At 35.9% G+C, this 19,114-nt stretch overlaps 1 protein-coding gene across 1 annotated transcript; it reads left to right on the forward strand.

The window, feature by feature from the left end:
* The first annotated feature begins 2,695 nt into the window (after positions 1–2,695).
* Positions 2,696–6,325, forward strand: LOC102590623 (macrophage migration inhibitory factor homolog). Its single transcript, NM_001288289.1, has 3 exons — positions 2,696–2,806; positions 5,790–5,990; positions 6,290–6,325. Exons 1-3 carry the CDS (start codon positions 2,696–2,698, stop codon positions 6,323–6,325), a joined length of 348 nt encoding a protein of 115 aa, NP_001275218.1.
* The last annotated feature ends 12,789 nt before the right edge of the window (positions 6,326–19,114 follow it).

Raw genomic sequence — 19,114 nt, forward strand, 5'->3', positions numbered from 1 at the left:
TATTCAGATTAGCAAACCAGAAATAATAAAAGATGAAAAGAAAAACACAAAGAACTATCCGAGTCCACAGAACCCACTGTGTGTCCTTAAGAAATTTAATCCCCTCAAGTACCCGAGGTTGCAGATTAATTCCTCCCAAGATAAAACGGATTAACCATTAAAGAAGTAGCGGTACCTCAAACTTCGATAATTTCAACGAACTCAAAATGACAGCAACGAATCACACACACAGACACGATCGATCGATTTTGTTTTGTAAGAAATGTATGCAAAAGAAGGGAAGAATTCGATTCAGAAAAATGAGAGAAAACCTCTCTATTTATAGCCAACAAAGGGTAAAGGTCACAACCCTTTGAAAAGAAGACAACATTTCAGAAAGGTCACAACACTTTGAAAAAGGCACAACCTTTCAAATGGTCACAACCCTTTAGAAAGGACACAACCTTTCATAAAGGTCACAACCCTTCAGGAGAGTCATAACTCTTCATTTCCTGTTCACACCTTTAAAACCCAACAATAATCACAGAACATTAAACATAAAAACGCAATAAAGTCCAAAATGTTGAAAGAATTGGGAACCAGGAGTTGCCTTTTGTGTGGATATATGTACCACTATATCAATGCTGGTTTGAGAAACTCAGTGTTTGCATGAGACATGTGGTATCAACTATCATGGACCGTGAGAAATGATGTAAAACTGTATATGTCTTCACAACACAGCATTCAAATAGACACATATGGACATGATTTTAAGCTCTGAACATAAGACGTCTAGTAGTACACTCTTATGTATGTTTTTGTTTTACTGATTGGGAGAAGCAGATAGGGAAAAAAAGCTAAATGAGAAACTTCAGCAAGGTGTTAAAGGGATTTTTCGAAACAGTTGTCGACTACATTCAGATTCACATTTGTATAAATATAATTTCCTTAAATATATAATATGCTATCCTAGTGCCGAGAGGAATGAAACACCAAAAACACATTTAAGGAAGACACTGGATAAAGAAGAGTAGAGCTTTGCTGTATAAGTTAACTTGTCTTGAGCCTCAAATGGATGGAAGCTTTTTATATATAGAAAAAGTTAGAACATAACCATTATTGAGCTGCTTATTTTGCTTTATCACTTTTGACATGTAGAGCCAAATTTATGATTATTTTATCACACCAAAGACCAGTTGTTGGATAATGTGGAGAAGGTCTTCTTCTAAAATCCATTTTCTAGTTGCTTGGTTCCTTCCAAACACTCTCTAACCTTTATTACAACATACATAAATTCGCATCCAGAAAGGTAACATTTCATAGCTGCCAACAGCTCCCGATCATCTAAAGCAGTATCTATCTGGCATGAGTATGTTCTTGCTGAAGTGACGTGTCAACCACCACCTGCAACGAAACCTCCACGACTTGCTAGACTCATAATTGCTAAATATTCTTGGAGTCCGACTAATCCCATTTGAGAATTTATCCTTCTCACTATCTTCATCGTTCGAGCACAGTACACACATACAATCTTCTTCACATTGAGAAAGTCTCAGGAAGCAAATACGTCACATTTTCCAAGATAGTAGCTTTCAATAGCCTCCTTCACCTGATCCCCGAGCAGCAACATCTGTATTAAAGGATGAAAAGCCTTGAATATAGAGCATGTTTTAAATACTCTATTGCACTAATATACACAAGCTAAGGCTCAATAATGGTTATGTTCCTGCACGAGACATAAGGCACCCTGATGTGCCTCCCCTGTGTTCCCGCATTTGAGAGAGAAGAGGATGAGTTCCAAATGAACAGCAAAACGATTTAAAACGTACTAATAAAACATAAAACAACTAAAATTTCCCTGGCGAGTTTTCATACTTTGAAATGTATTCATAATAGCCTCATTGGAGATAGTTAATATTCTAGTGCAATTGGTTTATCTTAGCCTAATATGACTTATAAATAGGATGATGGAGGTTCGAATTCCTATACGAACTTGGCCACGCAGGGGCGAATGACCATTCCATTCACACCGCAAACCAATGAGCCAAGAAACTCAAATATTCATTCAGCGTCATTAATGTTATTTGTAGGGATATTTTTTTATTTTTTTAGATTTTCTTAAATAGATAATATTAAAAAATTTCAACGAAGCAATGTCGGTCGACACCTCGCCCCTGCTTGAACCCTTGACATAAGGTGGGTCCACCCCTACTTGAAGCCTTGACCGCACGAGACACAAGGCACCAATTCTCTCGACTTTTTATTAAAAGTTTCACGCTTCTACAAACAAGGATTTGAGGCCATTTGTTATGTTATGTGGCAAGATCATGGTGTATCTAACTTCAGTTAAGCAAGTAAAAAAAGTGTTTTTAAAAATTGTCAATAGTTTAGAGACGAAACTAATAATTCACGCCAAATTGAAGGGTGTTTACAATACTTCTCTCTACTTAATTATTTATATTTGGCGAACATTACTAATATGAAAAGAGAAATTAAAAGAAGTTAGGGGTTTATTCGGTAAAATAAAAAATATCAATGAAGCAAAGTGCAAAAGGTATATACCTTCGGGACTCAACTTCTCTTAAAAAAAGAAAAAGGCCAATCTTCTTTTTATTTGGTGGATATAAAAAACGAATTTGCATTGTGGGAGATTCCAAATTTTGAGGGTTTTTTCACAGTGAGTCGAGAACAGCTAAGGAAGAAGAAGAAGAAGAAAATGCCGTGCCTTAACATTTCTACAAACGTGAACTTGGAAGGAGTTGATACTTCCTCCGTACTTTCTGAAGCTACCTCCACTGTTGCCAAACTCATCGGCAAACCAGAAGCTGTATGTTATACTTCTCCCTTCTTGTTTTGTGTTGTATTTTGAACTTGTACAGGTAATAATGTTTCAATTGTTTGTATTCTCTTTTTGGGTTGAGCCTTAAGTGTTTGGACAGTCACCCAGATGTTCAATTGTGTCTGTAAGTCTTTGTGGGTCTCGTGCTTTAGGGATTTTGATTTTTATCGGAAATAAGGGGGAGTAAGGTCTGTGTACATGCTACTCTCCTGATTCCCACTATGTTGTTGTTTTCATCTATGCTATTGTGGGTACAAAGGATTTGATCTTTTTCTGCTCAATAGCAAAGTGAAAACAAAAGAAAACTCGGAATAATGCAGCAAAAGGTTGACTGGCTTTTTATAGCACGAGTAGATCAGTACATTGGGTTTTCAGTCTGAATTTTGAAATTGTGGTCTAAAACACTTCTAACCATTTGTGTGGCACAGAAATTGGGACAAATGGAGCATTTATATACAAGCATTTTACCAAAAAGTAGAGAACTTGCACCAAAATATGGTACTCTTCAAATGACACACAATCTTCTATATAAGTAGGGATATTTTTGTGTGTGCACCAAAAATTAACTGAGAACAAAGGCTATTCTTCAAGTGTCCAAAGACATTTTTAGATTCCCTTCAAAAGCTCCTGCTTTCCTTTATAGTATTTCCTTTTACATGACACATTATTATTAGGGGGACAACATCCGATGTCCTATGTGATCTCATTTTGCTTCTACAAGCACATCTATTGAGCACAAACCCTTTACCGATCCTGTTATTGTGTGCTGCATGCCGAACCAATTCAATACTACCCATCACAATCATGTAGTCACCTGCCAACAATATGAGGTAATCCACACCTTTGCCTGATCTTTTACTAAGAAAGAACAGGCTAACATATGCGATCCTCTTTTCCAACTTAGAACTTAGAATAGTCCCCTTGGTTGCCTACCAAGCTAGAGATACATCTTTTGAGAGCCCCTAGAAATCCAACTGATATGTGCAGGAAGTCCAACTTCCCTCACCAACAGCTTGCAGTAGTGTGGCTTCATTGAGAGAACTCTATCTCTGCTCGGCCTCCATCTCCACAGTGCTGATTATTGAGATAAAAAATATTTTATAGTTAGAAGTATCTTAAAGAAGTTCGGAATAACCACAAATGAAAGAAAAATCTGATTGACTCACAAATGTAGAAGAAATTTACGTGCTTAAATTTGACCGCTGTAGTACTCCCTCTGTTTCATTTTATATTACATTCTTCCCTTGTTAGTCTGCCAAAAGAAATGAGACCATTTTATATTTGAAAGCTCTTTAACTTCTCACCCTCAATGAGGCTTTATAGCCTAGAAATGTCATCACAATATTTCTGGTTAAAAATAATTTTAAAATGTTTGGAAATAAATCATAGTAATGAAAAATGCATTTGACTTTCCTTCTCCTTCTCAAAAATGCATTTGAGTTTCAGACCATTTTTTCGAGATAGCTGAAGTGAAAAGGATTATAGTCAAGTTCATGGGGAAAACGAAGTATGAGGTGGCTCTCATTTTCCCTATGGTAGAGGGAGCAATGCTCGTTGCTTGTGCTGATACTGTGTATCATGTTGTTGTGAAGCTATGGAAGAGTGAAATGTGTTTAGACTCGTGATTTTTTGTGTTTAAGTGCTAAGGAATGTGATGTGTCTAGTTTCGAACTTTCAAACTTCTGAATGTTGGTGATGAGCAATTTCTTTCTTTTAGGTTGGTCGTTGTAGTGAAGCTAAGTAATAATGAAATGTGTTCATACTCATGAATTTTTGTGTTTAAGTGATTAAGGAATAGGATTTATCTAGTTTCCAAACTATAAAGCTTCTAGATGTTGGTAATGAGCAACTGCTCTCTTTTAGTTTGGGACTTCAGGTCTCACACTTCTTTCTTAACAGCACTTTGGGTCTTAATGTATTAGCCTCAAATCTCAATGAATTAGGAGTTGTATCTTGTATGGCTAATTGCTACTTACTCTGATTAAAACCTCATGTTTTGACACAATGTACTTCTGGTAGTTGTTTGAGATCATTTACCAAACATTTTCCAGTTTCACAATTCTTACCCCTGCTAACCTGCGACATTTTTTTCACTTTCACATCTGTCTTATAAAATGATAATCAGGATCACAAAGGGAGACCTCAAATCAAGAATGAGAAAAATACATATCCACTGAGTTTTGACCTGTGTGCCAACTTGGCCTCAGGGATTTATCTGCTTAAGAAAAACAAGTAAATATTTACAAATCCTAAATACTCCTATCCATGGATCCATCATTTGGGATAGGAAGGAAAGGATAGAACAGAAACATGAGTAGCATAGAATAGTTTGGCTTCAAAATGCACATTTCTTTCTTGAAGTTTATTGTCGGTCAATATCATTATTTTGTTGATCGGTTCGACGGAATAATACGTAAAGGAAAGAATAGAAGAAAGGCACCCAAGGCTGTCGCCTAGTGGTCAATGAAGTGGGTTGAGAACCATGAGGTCTCACGTGCAAATCCCAGGTGAGACAAAATACACTAGGTGATTCTGCCCCTGAAGAATTGGGACAGATGAGGAAAATCACCTTCTGTTTTAGCAAGTCTTTGAAATTACTGCAATGAATTAACCTTTATTTTAGCAATTTTTTTCAATGACCAAGATGCTTTTAAGGTAATTCTGCCCCTGAAGAATTGGCTCTAGAAATTCTTCACAGGGTTAGACTTTGCAGTTAATGTTCTAAAAGCTATTAGCCTTACAAGATAATCAGTATCTTGCTTGATGAATTCATAAGTCTCACTTAGTAGAAACTAGAAAGCAATTGCCTCTTTGTAGAAAATGCATTAGCTGATGAACATTTAAGCATGTAGGTTCACTCAACAAGTTTTGCCTTTAGTCTCTCTTGAGAAGCTCAATTGACATGCTTTATCATCCCTTTTGTGTTTGTTTGGTTTCTCTGTAGTGCAGTAATATTGCTTTCATTGTGCAGTATGTCATGATTGTGTTGAAGGGATCTGTTCCCATGGCTTTCGGGGGTACAGAACAGCCCGCTGCCTATGGAGAGTTGGTCTCCATTGGGGGATTAAATGCTGATGTCAATAAGAAACTCAGTGCTGCAATAGCTGACATACTTGAGACTAAATTGTCTATCCCCAAATCTCGATTTTTCCTGAAATTCTATGATGCTAAGGTATGTGCCAGGCTTCATAGTCTATCAAGGATGAGTAAATTCCCCGCATATCTCTCATTGCATTCTTCCTGTTTGTTTAGGCCCATCAAAGTCAAGAATATGCACAATGTCTTCATGCTTTACACCAGTACTAGATCATGTAAATAAACTTTCACTGTCTAAAAACACTAGAAGTTTTTGTACTTCTCCGATTCCTCAAGTATTTGTGAACATAATGTTCTACTTTAGGAGTGTCGGTCATATAAGTATTCTGTCTTTCTAAATCTGACGAAACTGATAACTACTGCTCTATTTTGCAGGGTTCCTTCTTTGGCTGGAATGGATCTACCCTCTGAATTTCCATTTCATTTCACAATCGGCCATCTTTGTGCCACTTATGAACTGTATGTATGTGGTTGGATCTGTATCAGCCAAGTAACTTCATATTACATCTTTCTTGGTAATACTTGGAATGATGAATGTCTGGTCCTTGTGAATGTTGGAATTATCCTGCATCTAAGCCCTTGATGTGATCATCGAAACATTGTCTTGAATATGAGGTCTGAGCTATCAGCACTCTTTCGCGTTCATGTCGTTGTTTCATCCATATTTTCTGTCTCTCTGTTCCATATTGTTGCATGCCTATCTGAAGATTGCCAATGGCTCTGCTTGTTAGCAGAATCATTTCACCTATTTCATGATCTTAGTATGTAAGATACAATATGCTTTTAATGTATTTTTTTCAATTATGCTATTGATTCTATCAATTGAATTAATTGTCAAAAAAGATTTAATTACTTCTTTTATCCCATTAACATCATCTAGATGTTTTTCAATTATAAAAAAGTACTTGTATCTTATGATATTTCAAAGGAATTAAGCGATCAAATGATAATGAGTACATGTGAACTACTAAAAATTCCTAAGTGTTTATTTTTGTTCTTCTCCTGCTATGGTTGATGTTTTTTTTCTTTCGAAGGACCTAAAATTATAATTGAATAATTTTATAAGAAATATTAAAAATGACTTTAGTGGGATCTTACCAACACTTAAATGATTATTCAAGAAAATAGATTTATTTTTTCTTCTATTTAAATGGTAAAGAGTTATATTCACATATTTCGTCCCTTGGTAATATATGCTCTTAATAAACACAAAAAATAGTTAAATCTTTTTCTCCACCAAAAAAAATAACTTTTAATCAACTTTACTAAACAATGTCAACCTCTATATTTCCTGTCAAAATAAAAAGACAGAGAGAAAAATCGTTTGATATATTATACTTTCATCTATTTTAATTTATGTGAATTTGGGCTTAAATTTCTTTTAAATAAAGTTATATAAAAGTTACTACTAGGGTGGCAGTTCGGTTTGGTTTTATCAAACTTCAATTCGGTTCTTCGATTTTGATTTTAGAAAAGTATGCATTGACCTTCCAATTAGTGAGATTCTATCTCTTACTTGGGAAATTGTGGTCAAGCCCTTCCCTTTCGATGTCCGATCCCGGATACCATGACTTGTTCCTATGTGTAGTAAATCCTGGAGAAGAACAAATGAAGATCAGAATTTGATCAAATTTGGACTAATCTGGGCCTTTAGTCATCTATCTCGCTACCTACTCCTTTTGCAAAAAGGCTTTGGGGATAAGATCAGACTCGAGAAATAGTCTACTTCAAGGCTGCAGGGAGGACTACGCTCTGCAGGTGACCAAATCAAAATAATTCAATGCGGTTCGATTTGGTTTGGTGTTTTTGAATCGATTTTTCGGAGCGATTGAAAAATAAAATGAGAACAAAATCAATGTACAAGATATTTAAAAAATTTAAACTATGTTAAGGAATGGTGTGTCTCGTCATGAACACAAACTGTGCTAACTACTATATTTATGTTTTTCAAGAACATTGTGTCTCCAACTACTTCTCGAGAAAAACAAGGACGAAGACGGGTTCCTTTACATGTTTTTTTTTCAGAAAAATATGTTGGGTGCTCCAAGGCGCCAAATCCATAGGCTAATACATACGAAAAAATCGAGGAATTTGGGTAATTCCAAAAAATGGGACTATAAATGCGGAAATAAGCATTAACAAAAATGGGGTGAGTATACGTGGTGGTTCCCCAACTCATTACTGTAACATCCCGCATCTAGAAATAATTAGAATGTAGTTTAAATCTGGAAATTTTCGTTTTTGGAAAGTTCAAGGGAAATCTGGAAAATTGTAAGCAAGAAAAGTTGAGTTTTTGTCATTTTCAAATAATCATAAATCCTAGCTCAGGATGAGTTAGGAGTAGTTATAGATATGGTTGGAAAGCTCTTGGAACTATCTTTCCAAAGCCGCCAATTTTGCGCGATTCCGAGTTCGTATGAGTGAGATATGCCCTTTGGAAATTGGGCTGTTGGATTGAGGAAATGTCCAATCCGGATTTTAAAGGGTAGTTTGGTCTTTTCCTTACCCTTTTATTTTAATTCATTTTTGGTAATTAATAAGGGGTCTAAACTGATCTAGATCAGTTTAGACATTAGACATTTACCAAATAGAGCTAGGGTTTTGGAGGAGGAACGCAAGAAAAGAGAAAAGGAGGAAAAAGCTAGATTCGTCGTCGTCGTAAGGAATTGCTTGCGAATTTCGTCGAGGATTCAATCCATTAAGATATGTAAGCTTCCATAGTGTTGGGTTCTTTCACCCACACACCAATCATGATTTATTCTGCATAATTTCGTTCTTGAAATTTAAAGATTAGAGTTCTTAATGAGTTCTTGATAAGTGTTCTTGAAGTTTCATTAAGTTTTGAAGTAAGGTTCTGCTTAGGTCAACTTTAAACGACCATATCTATTAGAATATTAAGAATTACGTGAGCCATAACCTATCCAATTAAAGGTAATTGAATCTACTTTCCAACCCCACCAGTTTCACGTCAATCTGAGTAAAAAGTTATGACTATTTTAGTAACCGATACAGTGCTGTTACGAATTAGCCGACGGTAAAATATTGAAAATAATCATTTTTGTCTTTTTACCTCCAAGAAAACCATCAACGAATTTCTTGAACTAATAAAAAAACTCAAAACAATCAGATTTTCATCTTCACTCATGAAAATCATAATTTTTGGCTATAGAGATTTTTAAGAAACTAACTTGAGAATCTCAAGAAAGGTTCTTCTTGATTGTTTACCTTCAAGCTAGGGTTTCAAGACTTCTAATCAAGTTTTTTCTCTTCAAGATTCTTCAAGGACCTTGTTTTTTTCAAGTATGTAAGGCTATCATAGTGTTGGACTAGTTCATACTCATGCCCTACATCTATGTTTAAATCAGTAAAAGAGGAATCTAGGATTTTTTTTCCCTAGATTTGAGTATTCTTGAAATAAGGTGATTTTGAGTTCTTGAGTTCATGTTTCTTTTAAAAGTTCTATTCCTAATTATCGAATTGCTATATTGTTATTGAGATACTCCATAAACATGAGATCATGAACCTTGAATCCTTAATTAAATTCAAATTCAAGGAAAGTCAAGAGCCAAGTCTAGGAAGTTCTTAGAGTCTTTTCAAGAAGTCTCTTTGCAAAATGCTTTTAACTTTGTTTTAAGACTTAATGATCAAGTTGAGTAAAGAGTAAAGAGTAAAGATTTGAAGTTCATTTCTTCAAAAGAATATGGGGACTAAGTATTCCCAGAGAGATTTAAAAATGTTTTCACATTTAAATAAGAGCGGAAACTGAGATTTCCAAAGAGCCTTCGGGCTAGTTTTCAGAAAAGAGTATTAGCTTTTTAAATGAAGCAAGTAGGGAAACTGAGATTTCCAAGATAGCCTTTGAGCTAAGTTTTGAGCACTAATCTCAAATCACAGAAGAAGTATAGTTTTTAAAACATAAGAGCTAGTATATTTTGGGAGTAGTATTGAGCACCGAATTGGGGCGGGAATGAGTTCAGATAACTCACGTCTCCAATAAAATCATGTAGCCATCATGGGTAGAAATGGGTCATACTTTTTAGATGAACCCCTTTCAAAATAGACTAGTGGATCCATTAGGCAGTTCAGGTCCTATACCTTTGGCCAGGTATAGGATGCGCTAGCAGCGTGAGGTAGATCGTTGTATCATCAATATAGCTCTTAAGTGATGGTTGTCGGTTAGAGAAACTCCCACATAAGTTAATATATTTTTATATACATTAGTTCATTGTATTTAAATTTCAGAGTTATTTGTATCTTGCATACACACAAAATTTATATCATGTTTTTTAAACAACTTTTCTTTATATTGCACTTGCTTTTGAACTGCTTTATATTGAAATGAGTTCTGTCGTGTTGAGTTGAGCCATGTAAGTTCTTCAGTTTCTCTCATATTCTTTCAAGCCTATGTTATTTTAGCATTCCAACTCGCATACTCGTACATTCAATGTACTGATGCCAGTTGGCCTGCATCTTATTGTGATGCAGACGCAGGTAATCAGGATCAGCATCCAGCACGCCGTTGATCCAGCTAAGCATTCCAGAGTCAGTGGTGAGCAGCGCATCATTGATCCAGTCAGCAGTCCAGAGTCTGTAGGTGAGCCTCCTTGCTTTTCGGAGGATCCATTTCATTGCTTTCTAGTTTAGTTCATTAGGATGTTCTGGGGTCTGTCCCAACATCCATCTCAGTTGTTATTAAAAGGCTTCATAGACAGTCAGATGTTAGCCTTTGAGTTTTTTTCAATATCATTTCTTATTGTTAAGACTTGAGTTGCCATTTAGGCCAAGTTGAATGTTGACTATTAAACATTCTAAGTTATTTCATTAGTTAAGTTGAGTAGTGTGCTATTGATCTTTATAAATATGCATATAGTCTTCCGCTGAGTTAGTAAGCCATGCTAAGGGTTCGCTTGAGGCCAGCAATGGTCTTCGAGTGCCAGTCCCGCCCAGGGTGTAGGCTCGGGGCATGACAATTACGGAGGTCCTCATAAAGTTTTTTCAGAAAACATTTTTGGGTGCTCCGAGGCGCCAGATCCATGGGCTAATACACACGAAATATCAAGAAATTTGCATAATTCCTAAAAATGGGTCTGTAAATGCGGAAATAGGTGTTTAAAAAATGGGGTGAGTATACATGGTAGTTCCCCAACTCATTACGGAGGTTCTCATAAAAAAATTCAGCAAACTTTTTGGGTGCTCCGAAGCGCCAGATTCATGGGCTAATACACACGAAAAAAATGAGAAATGCATAATTTCTAAAAAATGACATGTAAATACGAAAATAGGCGTTAGAAAGATTGTGTCAGCATCCGTGGTGATTCCTCAACTCATTACGGAGGTCCTCATATATATTTTTCAGAAATTATTTTTGGGTGCTCTAAGGTGCCAAATCCGTTGGCTAATACACATGAAAATCGAGAAATTTGCGTAATTCCTAAAAAAAAGTCTTGTAAATGCGGAAATAGGCGTTAAAATGGTATGAGTATACGTGGTGGTTCCCCAACTCATTATGGAGGTCCTCCTTACATTATTTCAGAAAAACATTTTGGGTGCTCCGAGGCGCCAAATTCATGAGTTAATACACACGAAAAATTAATTAATTTGGGTAATTCCTAAAAAGAGGTCTTTAAATACGGAAATAAGCGTTAAAAATGGTATAAGTATTCATGGTGGTTCCCCAACTCGTTACAGAGATCTTGATAAAGTTTTTTCAGAATTTTTTTGGGTGTTCCGATGCGGCAGATCCATGACCTAATACACACGAAAAATAGAGGAATTTTGGTAATTTCTAAAAAAGGTCATGTAAAAGCGGAAATAGGCGTTAAGAAAATGGTGTGAAGTATACGTGGTGGTTCCCCAACTCACTACGAAGGTCCTCATAAAGTTTTTTCATAAAAAAATTTGGGTGCTCCGAGGCGCCAAATCTATGGGTCAATACACACGAATAGTCGAGGAATTGGGCTAATTCCTAAAAAGGGCCTATAAACGCGAAAATAGGAGTTAAAAATGGTGTTAGTATACGTGGTGGTTCCCCAGCTCATTACACAGGTCCTCACAAAGTTTTTTCAGAAAAAAATTTAGGAACTCTGAGGTGCCAGACCCATGGGCTAATACACACGAAAAATCGAGGAATTTAGGTAATTCCTAAAAAAGGGCCTGTAAATGGGGAAATAAGCGTTAAAAAAATAGCGAGAGTATACATGGTGGTTTCCCAACTCATTACAAAGATCCTCATAAAAAAAATTCAGAAAAAAATTGTGGGTGCTCCCAAGCGCCAAATTCATGGGCTAATACACACGAAAAATCGAGGAAATTTGGTAATTCCTAAAAAGGGAACTATAAATCCTGAAATATAGGCATTAAAAATGGTGTGAGTGTACGTGATGGTTCCCTAACTCATTACGGAGGTCCTCATAAAAATTTTCAGGAAAAACTTTGAGTGCTTTGAGGCGCCAGATCCATGAGATAATACACACGACAAACTGAGAAATTTAAGTAATTTCTAAAAAAGACATGTAAATGCGGAAATAGGCATTAAAAAAATATCGTGAGTATACTGGTGGTTCCCCAACTCATTACGGAGGTCCTCATAAAGGGTTTTTTAGAAAAAAAATTGGGTGACCCGAGGCGCCATATTCATGGGCTGATACACACGAAAAATCAAGGAATTGAGGTAATTCCTAAAAAAATGACATGTAAATGCGAAATATGCGTTTAAAAATGGTGTGAGTATACATGGTGGTTCCCCGACTCATTACAGAAATCCTAATAAAAACTTTTCAGAAAATATTTTTGGGCGCTCCAGGGCGCAAGATTCATTGGCTAATACACACGAATAATTGAGGATATGGGGTAATTCCTAAAAAATGGCATATAAATGCGTAAACGGCGTTAAAAAATGGTGTGAGTATATGAGGTGATTCCCTAATTATTTACGGAGGTCCTCATAAACTTTTTTTCCAGAAAAATGGGCTTGTAAATGCGGAAATGTGCGTTATAAAAATGATGTGAGTATAAGTGAAGGTTTCCAACTCATTACGGAGGTTCTCATAACGTTTATTGAGAAAATATTTTTGGGTGCTCCGAGCACCAGATCCATGGTCTAAAACACACAAAAAATCGAGATATTTGGGTGATTCTTAAAAAATGGCTTGTAAATGTGAAAATGGGCGTTAAAAAAATGGTGTGAGTATACGTGAAGGTTCCCAAACTCATTACGGAGGTCCTCATAATGTATTTTGAGAAAATAATTTTGGGTACTCTGGGCGCCATATCCATGGGCTAATATACACGAAAAATTACGAAATTTGGGCGATTCTTAAAATGGGCTTGAGAATGCGGAAATGAATGTTAAAAATGGTGTGAGTATATGTGAAAGTTCCCCAATTCATCACGGAGGTCCTCATAATTTTTTGGAGAAAATTTTTTAGGGTTCTCCGAGCGCTAGATTCATGGGTTAATACACGAAAAATCGAGAAATTTTGGGGATTCTTAAAAAAGGCTTAAAAATGTTGAAATGGGCGTTAAAAAATGATGTGAGTATACATGAAGATCACCAACTCATTACGGAGATCCTCATAAATTTTTTTGAGAAAAACAAAATTAGGTGCTCTGGGTGCAAGATCCACGGGTCAATACACACGAAAAATTGATGAATTTGAGTGATTTTTAAAAAGGACTTGTAAATGCGAAAATGGCGATAAAAAAATGGTAAGAGTATAAGTGAAGGTTCCCCAACTCATTACGGAGGTTCTCATAAAGCTTTTTGAGAAAAAACAATTTTTGATTCTCCGGGTGCCAGATCCATGGGCAATAAAACATGAAAAATAGGGGAATTTGGGCGATTCGTAAAAAATGGCTTGTAAATGCAGAAATGAGTGTTAAAAATTGTGTGAGTATACGTGAAGGTTCCCAAACTCATTACAGAGGTCCTCATAAAGGTTTTTGATAAAAATATTTTGGGTTATGCGGGCGCTAGATCCATGGATTAACACACGAAATATCGGGGATTTTTGGCCATTCAAAAAAGAGGGCTTGTAAATGCGGAAATAAGCATAAAAAATGGTGTGAGTATACGTGAAGGTTCCCCAACTCATTACGGAGGACATCATTAAGTTTTTTAAGAAAAAAAATTTGGGTGCTCCTATCGCCAGATCCATGGGCTAATACACGCGAAAATTGGAAAATTTGAGTGATTTTTAAAAAAGTGCTTGTAAATGCAGAAATGGGCGTTAAAAATTAGTTTAAGTATATGTGAAGGTTCCCCAACTCATTACGGAGGTCCTCATAAAGTTTTTTGAGAAAAAAATTATGGTTGCTCCTGACGCTAGATCCATGGGCTAATACACACGAAAAATTATTGAATTTGGGTGATTTTAAAAAATGGGCTTGTAAATGCGGAAATGGAGGTTCAAAAATGATGTGAGTATACGTAAAGGTTCCCCAATTCATTACAAAGGTCTTCAAAAAGTTTATTTGAGAAAAAAATTTAGGTGCTCCTGCACCAGATCCATGGGATAGTACAAGAAAAATCAAGAACTTGGGCAATTCTTAAAAATTGGCTTATAAATGCGAAAATGGACGTTTCAAAAATGATGTGAGTATACGTGAAGGTTTCCCAACTCATTTCGAAGGTCCTCATAAAGTTTTTTGAGAATATTTTTTGGGTGCTCTGGGCGCCAGATCCATGGGCTAGCTAATACATACAAAAATTTGGAGAATTTGGGTGATTCTTAAAACAGGGCTTGTAAAAGCGGAAATGAGTGTTAAAAAAATGGTGTGAGTATACGTGAAGGTTCCCAAACTCATTACGGAGGTGCTGAGAAATTTTTTTGAGAATTTTTTTGGGTGCTCTAGGCGCCAGATCTATGGGATAATACACAAAAAAAAATTTAGAAAATATGGACGATTCTTTAAAAATGGCTTGTAAATGCGGTAATGGATATCTAAAAAATAGTGCGGGTATACGTGAAGGTTCCCCAACTCATTACGGAGATCCTTATAAATATTTTTGAGGAAAAAAATTTGAGTTCTCCGAGCATCAAATCAATGGGCTAATACACGAAAAATTGGGAAATTTATGTTATTCTTAAAAAAGAGCTTGTAACAAGCTTAAATGGAAGTTAAAAAATGGTGTGAGTATAAGTGAAGGTTCATTAACTCAATACGGAGGTCCTCATAAAGTTTTTTGAGAAAAAAATTTAGGTGCTCCGGACGCTAGATCCATGGGCTTATACACACGAAAAATCGGGGAATTTGGGTGATTCTTAAAAAAAGGCTTGTAAATGAAGAAATCGGCGTTAAAAAAATAGTGTGAGTATACGTGAAGATTCCTTAACTCATTATAAAGAACCTCATAGTCTTTTGAGAAAAAAATTTGGGTGCTTCGGGCGCCAGATCCATGGGCTAATAAAAATGAAAAATCAGAAAATTTGGGAGATTCCTAAAAAATGGCTTGTAAATGCAGAAATGGGAGTTAAAAAAAATGGTGTGAGTATACGTGAAGTTTCCCCAACTCATTACGGAGGTCCTCATAATGTTTTTTGAGAAAAAAAAATTGGGTGCTCCGGGCGCCAGATCCATGGGATAACATACACGAAAAATTGAGGAATTTTGGTGATTCCTAAAAAAAAGATCTGTAAATGTGGAAATGTACGTTAAAAATATAGTGTGAGAATACGTGAAGGTTCCTCAACTCATTACGGAGGTCTTCATAATGTTTTATGATAAATAAATTTTGGGTGATCCGGGCGCCAGATCCATACACATAAATAATTAGGGAATTTGCGCGATTCTTAAAAAAGGCTTGTAAATGCGAAAATGGAAGTTAAAAATGGTGTGAGTATACCTGAAGATTCTTCAACTCATTATGGAGGTCCTCATAAAGTTTTTTGGAAAAAAATTTGAGTGCTCTGAACGCCAAATCCATGGGCTAATACACTAAAAAATATGGGAAATATGGGTGGTTCTTAAATAAAGGGTTGTAAATGCGGAAATGGGGTTAAAAATGGTGTGAGTATACGTGAAGGTTCTCCAACTCATTACGGAATTCCTCATAAAGTTTTTTGAGAAAAAAATTTATGGTACACCAGGCGTCAGATCCATGGGCATTACACATGAAAAATTAGGGAATTTGGGTGAATCTTAAAAAATCGCTTGTAAATGTGGTAATCGCCGTTAAGAATGTGGTGTGAGTATACGTGAAGGTTCCCAAATCATTACGAAGGTCCCCATAAAGTTTTTTGAAAAAAAGTTTTTGGGTACTCCTTTCAACAAATCCATGGGCTAATACACACAAAAAAATGGGGAATTTGAGCGATTTTTAAAAAAGAGCTTGTAAATACGGAAATGGGCGTTAAAAACTGGTTTGAGTATACGTGAAGGTTCCCCCACTCATTACGGAGGTCCTCATAAACTTTTTTGAGAAAAAAATATGGGTGCTCTTGGATCCAGATCCATGAGCTAATACATATCAACAATCCTTGAATTTGAGAGATTTATTAAAATAGGGCTTGTAATGCGAAAATGGGCGTTCAAAAATGGTGTAAGTATACGTGAAGGTTCCCCAACTCATTACAAAGTTTCTCATAAAGTTTTTTGAGAAAAAAAATTTGGGTGCTCCGACGCTAGATCCAAGGACTAATACAAGAAAAATTCGAAACTTGGGCGATTCGTAAAAAAGGGCATGTAAATACGGAATTGGCGTTTAAAAAATGATGTGAGTATAAATGAAGGTTCCCCAACTCATTACAAAGGTCCTAATAAAGATTTTGTATAAAAAAAATTGGGGTGCTCTGAGCACCAAATTCATGGGATAATACACACGAAAAATCACGAAATTTGGGAGATTCTTAAAAAAGGGCTTTTAAATGCAGAATTGATCGTTAGAAAAAAAGTTTGAGTATACGTCAAGGTTACCCAACTCGTTACGGAGGTACTGATTAAGTTTTTTGAGAAAAAAAGTTTGAGTGCTCCGGACGCCAGATCCATGGGCTAATACGGATGAAAAACCAAGGAATTTGGATGATTCTTAAAAAATGGCATGTAAATGCGAAAATGGACGTTAAAAAATGGTGTGCGTATACGTGAAGATTCCACAATTCATTACAGAGGTCCTCATAAGAAATTTTGAGAAAAAATATTTGGGTGCTCCGGGCGTCCTATCCATATGCTAATCCACATGAAAAATTGGATAATTTGGGCAATTTTTAAAAAAAAACGCTTGTAAATGGGAAAATGGGAGTTTAGCAAATGATGTGAGTATACGTGAAGGTTCCCTAACTCATTTCATAGGTTCTCATTAAGTTTTTCAAGAAAAAAATTCGGTGCTCTGGACGTTTGATCCATGGGTTAATACACACGAAAAATCAGGGAATTTGGGTGATTCTTTATAAATGAGAAAATGGGTGTTAAAAAAATGGTGTAAGTACACGTGAAGATTCCTTAATTCTTTACAGAGGTCCTTATAAAGTTTTTTGAGAAAAAAAAACTGGGTGCTCTGGGCGCCAGATCCATGAGCTAATACACACGAAAAATAAGGGAATTCGGACGATTCTTAAAGTATTGCTGGTAAATGCGGAAATACGCGTTAAAAAATAGTGTGATTATACATGAAGGTTATCCAACTCATTATAGAGGTCCTCATAAAGTGTTTTTGAGAAAAAAAAATTGGGTGTTCCGTATGCCATATCCATTAGCTAATATACACGAAAAATCAGAAAATTTGGGCGATTCTTAAAAAAGGGTTAGAAAATGCGGAAATGGACGTTAAAAAATGATGTGAGAATATGTGAAGGTTCTCCAACTCATTACGGAGGTCCTCTTAAAGTTTTATGAGACAAACATTTTGGGTACTTTGGGCTCCTTATCCAGGGCTAATACACACGAAAAATTACGAAATTTGGGAGATTTTGAAAGAAGAGATTCTAAATGCGGAAATATTCCATAAAAAAGTGTCAGTATCCGTAAAGTTTCTCCAACTCATTACGGAGGTCCTCATAATTTTTTTGGAGAAAAAGTATTTAGGGTGATCTGGGTGCCAGATTCATGGGCTAATAATACACACGAAAAATCAAGGAATTTGGGTGATTCTTAAAAAAAGGCTTGTAAATGTAAAAATGGGTGTTAAAAAAATGGTGTGAGTATACATGAAGGTTCCCCAACACATTACGGAAGTTCTTATAAAGTTTTTTGAGAAAATTTTTTTGGATTCTCCGGGCGCTTGATCGAAGGCCTAATACACATGAAAAAATGGAAAATTTGGGCGATTATGCAAAAAGGTCTTGTACATGTAGAAATGGACGTTAAAAATATGGTGTGAGTATACGTGAAGGTTCCCAACTCATTATGGAGGTCCTCATAAATATATTTTTTTTAATTTTTTTTGGTGCTCCGGGACTAGATTCATGAATGAATTTGGGCAATTCTTAAAAAAAGGTTTGTAAATGCGAAAATAAGCGTTAAAATGGTGTGCGTATACACTAAGGTTCCCCAACTCATTACGAAGGTCCTCATAAAGTCTTTTGAGGAAAAAAAATTGGGTGCTCCGGGTGCTAGATTTATGGGCTAATACACACGAAAAATTGGGAAATTTGTGCGATTCTTAAAAAAGGGCTTGTAAAAGGGGAAATGGGCATTAAAAAAAATTGTGTGAGTGTATATGTAAAGGTTACCCAACTAATTACAAAGGTGCTTACAAAATTTTCTGAGAAAAAATTTGGGTGAGTGTTTCGGGTGCTAGATCAATGAGCTAATACACACGAAAAATCGAGTAATTTGGGAAATTCTTTCAAAGGGATTGTAAATAAGGAAATGAGCATTAAAAAAATGGTTGGATGCTCCGGGGGCCAGTTCCATGGGCTGATACACACAAAAAAATCGAGAAATTTAAGCGATTCTTAGAAAAAGGCTTGTAAATGCGAAAATGAGCGTTAAAAAGTGATTGAAGTATATGTGAAGGTTCCCATACTCATAAGGAGGTCATAAATTTTTTGAGAAATTTTTTTTGGGTTCTCCAGGCACCATATAAATGTGCTAATATGCGCGAAAAATCAGAGAATTTGGGCGATTCTTAAAAAAGGGCATGTAAATGCGGAAATGAGCATTAAAAAAATTGTTGGGTGACCCAGGCACTAGATCCATGGGATAATACACAAGAAAAATTGGAAAATTTAAGCGATTCTTAAAAAAGGACTTGTAAATGCA

Source organism: Solanum tuberosum, unplaced genomic scaffold (assembly GCF_000226075.1).
Source record: "Solanum tuberosum cultivar DM 1-3 516 R44 unplaced genomic scaffold, SolTub_3.0 scf00446, whole genome shotgun sequence".
In the NCBI taxonomy this organism is placed as follows: Eukaryota; Viridiplantae; Streptophyta; class Magnoliopsida; order Solanales; family Solanaceae; genus Solanum; species Solanum tuberosum.